The 9,260-nt window shown below is 40.1% G+C and overlaps 1 protein-coding gene across 1 annotated transcript in view; it reads left to right on the forward strand.

Annotated features, from left to right (window-relative positions):
• The first annotated feature begins 952 nt into the window (after positions 1 to 952).
• LOC111140527 (gem nuclear organelle associated protein 2) overlaps positions 953 to 9,260 on the forward strand; it is a 21,755-nt gene continuing 13,447 nt past the window's right edge. Inside the window, exons 1-5 of the mRNA XM_022492757.1 lie at positions 953 to 1,155; positions 1,533 to 1,617; positions 3,006 to 3,095; positions 3,949 to 4,008; positions 7,303 to 7,416. Coding sequence (XP_022348465.1) covers positions 1,019 to 1,155; positions 1,533 to 1,617; positions 3,006 to 3,095; positions 3,949 to 4,008; positions 7,303 to 7,416 — 486 coding nt within the window. The 5' untranslated portion in view covers positions 953 to 1,018. The remainder of the gene's footprint in view (positions 1,156 to 1,532; positions 1,618 to 3,005; positions 3,096 to 3,948; positions 4,009 to 7,302; positions 7,417 to 9,260) is intronic.

Genomic DNA, 9,260 nt, shown 5'->3' on the forward strand with positions numbered 1-9,260 from the left:
AGCCCCGCATCGGGCTCTCTGCTCAGCAGGGAGCCTGCTTCTCCCTCTCTCTCTCTGCCTGCCTCTCTGCCTACTTGTGATCTCTGTCTGTCAAATAAATAAATAAAATCTTTTAAAATAAATAAATAAAGCCTTAAAAATAAACATAATGTTAGAAAATAAAAGTCAATTGTATTCACTTAGAGCTTGTTTAGAAAGAATGAAATATAATACTTTCATTGTTTCTTGGCATTTGTCACTCAGCACAAGTTACTTAATTCATTTCTGGCTTGTTTCACCTGTAAAATGGAGATAATACTACCTGCCTCACAAGATTGGCCCTAAGATTAACCATGGTAACTTTAGGGAATTAACATTAGTTTTATCCTTTTACAATTCATATTTCTCCAAAGAAAAAGAAGAAAGTAATGGCTACTCAAGAACTAATACTTATTTCAGGCAAGTATAAAGCGATCTTTCAAGTAGCCAAGCACATGAAATTCTTCTGGAAAATTAATTTCTCATTCATTTGGCATCAGATAAATCCGGGTTGAAATGGATCTTCCCCTTTGGGAAAAAGTCACAGTTGTAGTACTTAAACCCATCGATTTCCTCCTCTACAAAACCGGAATAATACCACAATACCACTTACTTCAAAAAGTTGGTTTAAAAATTAAACGAGGAAATATACGTGATGTGTCTACCAGGGGCACTGCTCCTTAATTCAAAAAATATTCAAGGATTCCTCACTCCTGCAGATGCATAAAGATTAATAATCCTCAGTCTTTACCCTCGCCTTGTACGAGAGAACAGGGAAAACAGAAACACTTCAAAACCACTTCTTCGAGGAACTAAATTCACTGTCTTCTTACACCACCGGAACCTTAACCTTAGGGACAACCAGCAGGCTTCCTCAAGTGCAATTACGCCTCCTAAGCCCTGCGTCCTTTGACTCCGCGCCGAAGGTGCCTACCTCTGCGCCTGCGCCGTGACCTAGATTTGGCGCATGCGCTGAGTGGGACTGGTTGGATTAAAAACCATGGCGTGGGTACCGGCGGAGTTTGCAGTAGAAGAGTTGATGCCCAGGCTGTTGCCAGTGGAGCCCTGCGACTTGACAGAAAGTTTTGATCCCTCCGTACCCCCGAGGACGCCTCAGGAATACCTGAGGCGGGTCCAGTAAGTGACTCGGTCCTGGAAGGGTGGGCTGGTCGTCCGCTCTGCCCCTGGGCACAGCTCTACACCACCCCTCCCCGCCTCTGTTTCCCTTCCCAGCCTAACGCGAGGTAGGGTCGAATCAAGATCACTTGATTACTTCTTTAACTGGGCGAGTTTTTATGAACGTAATTCTGTTTACCCATGTCAAGATGTGTACTTTCAGATTTCCTTGATTTCAGTCCAGTTAATTTTGGAAATACATTGTTTAGTACGTCAACTGCAATTCTGTACTATTATTAAGATTTCGTAAAGAACCGTAGAAATGGATCGCTCCTTTTACTGCCCATGAACAAAGCACAGCCGTAATCACATTTCTTGCATTTATTACTTATTTGTAGGATCGAAGCAGCTCGATGTCCAGATGTTGTGGTAGCTCAGATTGATCCAAAGAAGTTGAAAAGGAAGCAAAGTGTGAATGTTTCTGTGAGTTTTATTACCCAGCCCGGGATTCTTCCCTTTTCTCCTCCCCCGCCCAAACGGAAAGATCAATGCTTTTCCTATGGTCTCACAATATCTCTATGATATATGTAAGATTTCACTATTCCCTGTAACATTAGACATTAGCTTGTACATTTTCCCCAAAAGGACAGTTGGCATTTACTGCCTCCAGAGAGGTTTTCAGTAACGCTGGCATTCGTGGAGACTCCTCATACTTTAGGGCAGTCCTAAAGGACTCTTTAAATAGGTTACTTACATTATCGTTTATTTTTAGGGAACCTTTTTCCACTTGCTTTCATAATTATTCTTAGACTAGTGTTTAACGTTATTTAGTGTAGTTTGCATGTTCTGAATTTGACTGGGTTTTGTTTTTTAAGAAGGGAAACTCAAGTATCTTAAATTTTTTCTAATTACTTGCACACCAGAAACATTTTTGTTCTTTTATTTAACCAGCACATTTTTTATTAAGCAACTAGGTTGTGCCAGGCACTGGGAATACAACAGAGAATGAGACAGAAAAATCCCCACCTTAGTAGAGTTTACATTCTCCTGAAGAAGACAGTAAACAAGCAAACAGAGTAATTGTATATTGCAACTATTGATATGAAGAAAATTAGCATGTGTAATGACCAATAAGTAACAAGGTAGAGTTGTTGCAGAAGGTCTCTCTAAGGTCATGCTATTTAACCTAAGGTCAAAGGAGAGCAGCAGCTTTTAAATTTTGATAAGTCCTTTTCCTTTTATGTTCTAAGTAATTTCTTTGTCTAGTGTTTATTATCGGGATATTTTTAATTCAGATACTATACTGTTTCATATAATTTCTTCTCAGAAATTTTTAGGTGATGGATGAGAATGTCTTACATACCTTGCTTTTGAAATATACACTTTTATTTCAAGGCAATCTGTCATCAGTTTTGAACTGTTATGCTGTGTTAGAAAGTTAAAGTAGCCTTTGTAAAGTCAAGTGTCTTAGATTATTTGAGTACATTCTTCCTATACCAACATTCTTTAGTTTGGGATATATCTCTTCTATTTCAAACTGTTTTTTTTTTTTTTTAATTATAGAAAGGTAGGACTAAATTATATCTTCAGGGCCCATATAATTTAGATTTCTTAGGTTAGAAATTCCAACTATGAACCGTTTCAGATTGCTCTTATTGAAATGACTCTACAGGGATCTTTTCCTAATGTTTAAACTTGGACATAGAAAAGAGAAGGGCCTACTTTTTTGCATCTGCAAGTGTATAGTATCTTTCTTATATAACCTTAATCATTTATTACTCTTCATTTTGATTCTGCTTTTACTTTGTAGAGGCATGAGATTCTAGTTATAACACTAACATTGATTCTAATATTTATGAACTGATCTCCAGCTTTCAGGATGCCAGCCTGCTCCAGAAGGATATTCTCCCACACTTCAGTGGCAGCAACAACAAGTGGCACAGTTTTCATCTGTTCGACAAGTAAGTGTACTTTAATTATTTAATCAAATTAAACCCCTTCCATCAGAGAAAGACCATTATATGGTTTCACTCATATGTGAAATATGATACACAGCACAGAGGATCGGGGGGAGGGGAGGGAAAACTGAATGGGAAGTCATCAGAGAGGGAGACAATCCATGAGAGACTCTTAACTATAGGAAACAAACTGAGGGTTGCTGGGGGGGAGGTGTGTGGAGGATGGGGTAATTGGATGATGGGCTTTAAGGAGGACACATGATGTGATGAGCATTGGGTGTTATAAGCAGCTGATGAATTATTGAACTCTACATCAGAAACTAATGATGTAATATATATTGGCTAATTGAATAAAAAAAAAAATTAGACCCCTTCTATCTTCCTCCCTCAAGATTTATTTCGTTCTTAGACTATATTTGGAAAAATAAGATTCCTGCTCCTTCTTCTTCTTCTTCTTTTTTTTTTTAGATTTATTTATTTGAGAGCACACACACATGCAGGCAGGCATGTGAGTGGGGGAAGGAGCAGGCAGAGAGAATCTTTAGGCAGACTCCTTGGTGGGCAATGAGTGTGGAGCCTGAGGAGGGCCTCAGTCCCATGACCCAGGAGATCATGCCCTGAGTCAAAACCAAGAGTTAGTCACTTAACTGACTGAGCCACCCAGGCACCCCAAGATTCGTTATTCTGAAGGATAAAGTTAAAATATTTATGAATCAATTACCAGATTATGATCATTAGACATAATACAGTTTGAAACCCAGCTTCCAAGTTTCAGGATTGTTAGGATGTTGCACAATTGTTTTCTTTTCAGGTATCCATTCTCTGAAGATCACTTGCCTAACTTTTCTTTCTTTAGAGTGTGATCAGACACAGGAGTCACTGGAAATCACAACAGTTAGACAGTAATGTGACCATGGTATGTAAGTTTCTTTGTTTAAATTGTACAGTGTGTACCTATTTGAAATAGTCCATATTTACTGCCATACTTTAAAGATTCACTTAGTTAGTTTATATTACTTTTGTTCTTTTTCATTGACCATTAGTAGAAATAATTCTGTTGTATTAGTAGCCTTAAAAGTAGTATATAATTGGGGCTGCGTGGCTCAGTGGGTTAAGCCTCTGCCTTCAGCTCAGGTCATGATCCCAGGGTCCTGGGATTGAGCCCCACATCGGGCTCTCTGCTCCACCGGGAGCCTGCTTCCTCCTCTCTTCTCTGCCTGCCTCTCTGCCTACTTGTGATCTCTTGTCTGTCAAATAAATAAATAAATAAAAATCTTTAAAAATTTAAAAAAAAATAGTATATAATCAGTAATGCAAGTTGTTATTTTTATAACAGTTTTAATCCACAATTTTTTTTTAAGATTTATTTATTTATTTATTTGGCAGACAGAGATCACAAGTAGGCAGAGAGGCAGGCAGAGAGGCGGGGGTTGGGGGGGAAAAGCAGGCTCCCTGCTGAGCACAGAGCCCGATGCGGAGCTCAATCCTAGGACCCCTGGATCATGACCTGAGCTGAAGGCATAGGCTCAACCCACTGAGCCACCCTGGCACCCCAAGCCTCTACAAATTTTTAAGGGTTCTTCTAGACCTTGATTTTTTAGAAAATAAATGCATTTTCAGTATTTACAAAAAGATTGAATAAAGGCTTATTGGATTTTCCTGGTAAGGTAATGGTGCCAATACCAGTGACATTTTAGTAAAGCCTGTTGTGCATATTAGAAAGTAGTATTTTCTGTGCTTTAGCAGCTTAGATACAATTGTCAACTTCAGGAGGTATGTTATATCTGGACTACTGAATAAAAAGGGGAGTTGGAGAAGAGATGGATACATTGTTCTAGGACAAGACTTCTAACTTTTTTAGGGAATATGATATTCTTCCTGAGAATCACACAAAAGCTGTTTATGTTCAGAAAAAAAAATTGTGTGCAACCAGGGTTTTGCTCCCAGTTTCATGTAGTTCATAGATTTCAGATCTTAGAAGCTTCCTCTAGGCAGTGCTTCCTAATATCTTTTACATGGTAACACCTTCGGATAAATGGAGGAGGCTGCTTGCATAGCCCTAGACTTGAGCTGAAAGCTGAGAAATTCAGTATATGGACTCTACTTGCTTCTTCCTGCCAGTTGAAAGCTCTGCTCTAGGAAAAGTGTGAAACAAACTAACATCACTTGCCTAAGATCATTTAACTCATAAAAGGTATAGCTGAGATTCAAACCAAAGTTTGTCTATAAAGCTTTTCTCTGCTTTGAGGCCTCCTGGGAAAAGGTAGTGGAGGGAGAAGGGGGTAAGTGAGTAGACACATTTTTTTCTTGCTCAGTATAAGGACTTTTGGGTAGATGCTTACTAATTCAAAAAGAAGCTGCATCAGTAATATGACAATACAATTTTGTCAAAAATGTAAATGACTGAACGTGGTTGAATGATCCAAGAAAACAGTGAAATAGTAATACCATGTTCATCATGGCAAAAATAAATGTTACATAAATAATAAAATGAATTTTTTAAGTAGAGCACTCTAATAGTTTATTTAAAGCAACAAGGTAAATACAAACATTTATTTACTGATTTAGTCAGTCATTTATTAAGTACCTATTTTTTTTTTTTAAAGATTTTATTCATTTATTTGACAGACAGAGTTCACAAGTAGGCAGAGAGGCAGGCAGAGAGAGAGAGAGAGGGAAGCAGACTCCCCGCTGAGCAGAGAGCCCGATGCGGGACTTGATCCCAGGAACCTGAGATCATGACCTGAGCCGAAGGCAGCGGCTTAACCCACTGAGCCACCCAGGTGCCCTTAAGGACCTATTTTTAGTAATCAGGGTATTCAGTGTTACCTGAAATAGAAATAGTCTCTGACCTAATGGAGTAAAGGAAAGGGGAGATACAGTGTTCTAGTACAATAGGTTTTAATCTTTCAGGGGTCTCATGTTTGTCCTGAGACTCTAATGAAAGCTATTTGTCCTCAGAGGGGAAGACTACACCTGTGCAAAGTAATGTGCAAATAAAATTTTTTATCAGTGCTTCTCCCCCTTGGAACTGCATTTGGTAGTGTAGAATAAATCTTTCTTTGGTTGGACTGTCCTTTCAAGTATGTGAAGCATATAATTCTGTCTCCTTCCCTGGTATAAACATCCTTCATTCTTATAAGTGTTTTTAGTGCATTTTTTTCCCGTACTAGTTTCCATCTTCATCATCCTCTTGAAAAAACCCTTGTTTGTCAGTATCCATTAAAGTGTGATCCAAACTAAACACATCCCACATGATGTGTAACACTTGGGCACTTTATTAATTTGCTAGGGCTGCCATAATAAAACACCACAGACCGGGTGTTTTAGCAAACAGTAATTTATTTTCTCACAGTTCTCTAGGCTACAAGTCTAAGATGAAAGTATTAACATGTTTTGTTCCTCCTGAAGTCTCTTTGGCTTGCAGGTGGCCATGTGGCTGTGTCCTCACATGGTCTTTCCTATGTGCACAGGCATCTTTAGTGCCTCTTGTTATGTCTACATTTCCTTTTTTTTTTTTTAAGATTTCTTTCATTTTAAAGATTTTATTTATTTATTTGTCAGAGAGAGCAAGCGAGCACAGGCAGACAGAGTGGCAGGCAGAGACAGAGAGAGAAGTAGGTTCCCTGCCGAGCAAGGAGCCCAATGCGGGATTTGATCCCAGGATGCTGGGATCATGACCTGAGCTGAAGGCAGCTGCCTAACCAACTGACCACCCAGGAGTCCCAGATTTATTTATTCTAGAGAGAGTGTGTGTACATGTGGGGAAGGGCAAAGGGAGAAGGGGAAAGAGTCTCAAGCAGACTCTGCACTCTGAGCATGGAGCCCAACGAGGGGCCTGAGATCACCACTGGCACATAAACCAAAAGTTGGACACTTAACTGACTGTACCACTCAGGCACCCCTAAATTTCCTCTTCTTAGAAGGACATTGGTCATATGATGAAAGCCCACCCTAAAAGCCCGATTTTAACATAATCCATTATAAAGGCCTTGTCCAAATACAGTCACATTCTAAGATACTGGAGGGTAGGGCTTCAACATACAAATTTTGGGGGGACAAATTCATCCCATAATAGGCACCATATCTTTCTGTTGAAGTGGTAGGAATATAAAAGACTTCACTTTTTTTTTTTTTTTAACTATTCAGTTAACTATTCAGTTAAAAACAAAAACAACATAGATATAAGATAATTTTTTTTTTCTTTTAGCCAAAATCTGAAGATGAAGAAGGCTGGAAAAAATTTTGTCTGGGTGAAAGGTTATGTGCTGAAGGGGCTGTTGGACCAGCTACCAGTGAAGGTCCTGGAATCGATTATGTGCAAGTAGGTGATCTGTGGATAAACCAAAAGAGTTCTACTTTTGGTGTATGATTTGATACAAAGATTCTGAAACTATAACCTAGGCCAAATCTAGTTTGCAGCCTGTTTTTGTGTAGCCTATGAGCCAAGAGTGTTTTTTAAATAATACTAAGTTACTGAGTGTATGGCCTGCAAAGCCTAAAATACTGTCTGGCTCTTTATAGAAAATGTTTGCCAAGCTATGACCTAGCTAATTGGCTCTCTTACTTAAAAATGTGCAGCCCAGGGACGCCTGGGTGGCTCAGTTGGTTGGACGACTGCCTTCGGCTCAGGTCATGATCCTGGGGTCCCAGGATCGAGTCCCACATCGGGCTCCCAGCTCCATGGGGAGTCTGCTTCTCTCTCTGACCTTCTCCTCGCTCATGCTCTCTCTCACTGTCTCTCTCTCAAATAAATAAATAAAATCTTTAAAAAAAAAAAAAATGTGCAGCCCAGTTTCTGAAACAATGTACTGTGACCTACCTTTCTTTCTTTCTTTTTTTTTTTTTAAAGATTTTATTTATTTATTTGACAGAGGTCACAAGTAGGCAGAGAGGCAGGCAGAGAGAGAGAGGAGGAAGCAGGCTCCCTGCTGAGCAGAGAGCCCGATACGGGGCTCAATCCCAGGACGCTGGTATCATGTCCTGAGCCGAAGGCAGAGGCTTTAACCCACTGAGCCACCCAGGCGCCCCTCTTTCTTTCTTTTTTTAAGATTTATTTATTTGACACAGAAAGAGTACAAGCAGGGGGAGTGGCAGGGAGAGGGAGAAGCAGGCTCACAGAGCAGGAAGCCCAACGTGAGACTCCATCCCAGGACTCTGGGATCGTGACCTGAGATGATTGCAGATGCTTAGCCAGCTGAGCCACCCAGGCGCCCCGTACTATGACTTTTCTTAGGTGGGCTTTGTATCTCTTAAGTTTTAGCTATGTGATAACTTCCTGAGTTAGATAGGATTCAGGGGTTTTTTTTTAATGATTAAGCATTAAAGGGTTATGTGTTTTGCGTAGTCCAGGAAACAAAGGAAAACATGACACAGGGGCTTAAAAATGCTTAGTAGCTTTCATATTCTGGTTTCATATTCATTTTGATATTCATTTTGAAGGTATACTTATATTTCCCATGGCTTTATTCTAATCATAAATCATGTGCCAACTGCTTCTTGGCCCTACAGTTTGTGTGTTTATCTCATTTAAAAGTAACTGATCCACCTGGCGATTCACAGACCTGTACCCCTGGGGATAAAAATATATGTTTATTAAAAAAAAAAAAAAAAAAGTAACTGATCCAAAAAATGTAAAAGCTCTAAAAATTGCGGCACCTGGGTGGCTCAGTAGGTTGAGCATTTAAGTCTTGATTTCACCTCAGATCTTGATCTCGGGGTTATGAGTGAAAGCCCCACACTGGGCTCCATGCTGGGTGTGGAACCTACTTTAAAAAACAAACCAAAAAAATCAAAAATCACTGAAAGACCAGCAACCAATTAAAACAGAAAAGGCAGGGGCACCTAACGACCTGCTCAGTCGTTAAGCATCTGCCTTCGGCTCAGGTCATAATCCCAGGGCCCTGGGATCGAGCCCTTCATAGGGCTCCCTTATCTGTTGGGAAGCCTGCTTCTCCCTCTCCCACTCCTCCTGCTTGTGTTCCCTCTCTCACTATCTCTCTATCAAATAAATAAATAAAATCTTTTTTAAAAAAAAGAAACGAAAGGGACGCCTGGGTGGCTCAGTTGGTTAAGCAGCTGCCTTCGGCTCAGGTCATGATCCCAGCGTCCTGGGATCGAGTCCCACATCGGGCTCCTTGCTCAGCAGGGAGCCTGCTTCTCCCTCTC

Source organism: Enhydra lutris, unplaced genomic scaffold, assembly GCF_002288905.1.
Source record: "Enhydra lutris kenyoni isolate GAN:26980312 unplaced genomic scaffold, ASM228890v2 scaffoldscaffold4, whole genome shotgun sequence".
NCBI lineage: Eukaryota > Metazoa > Chordata > Mammalia > Carnivora > Mustelidae > Enhydra > Enhydra lutris.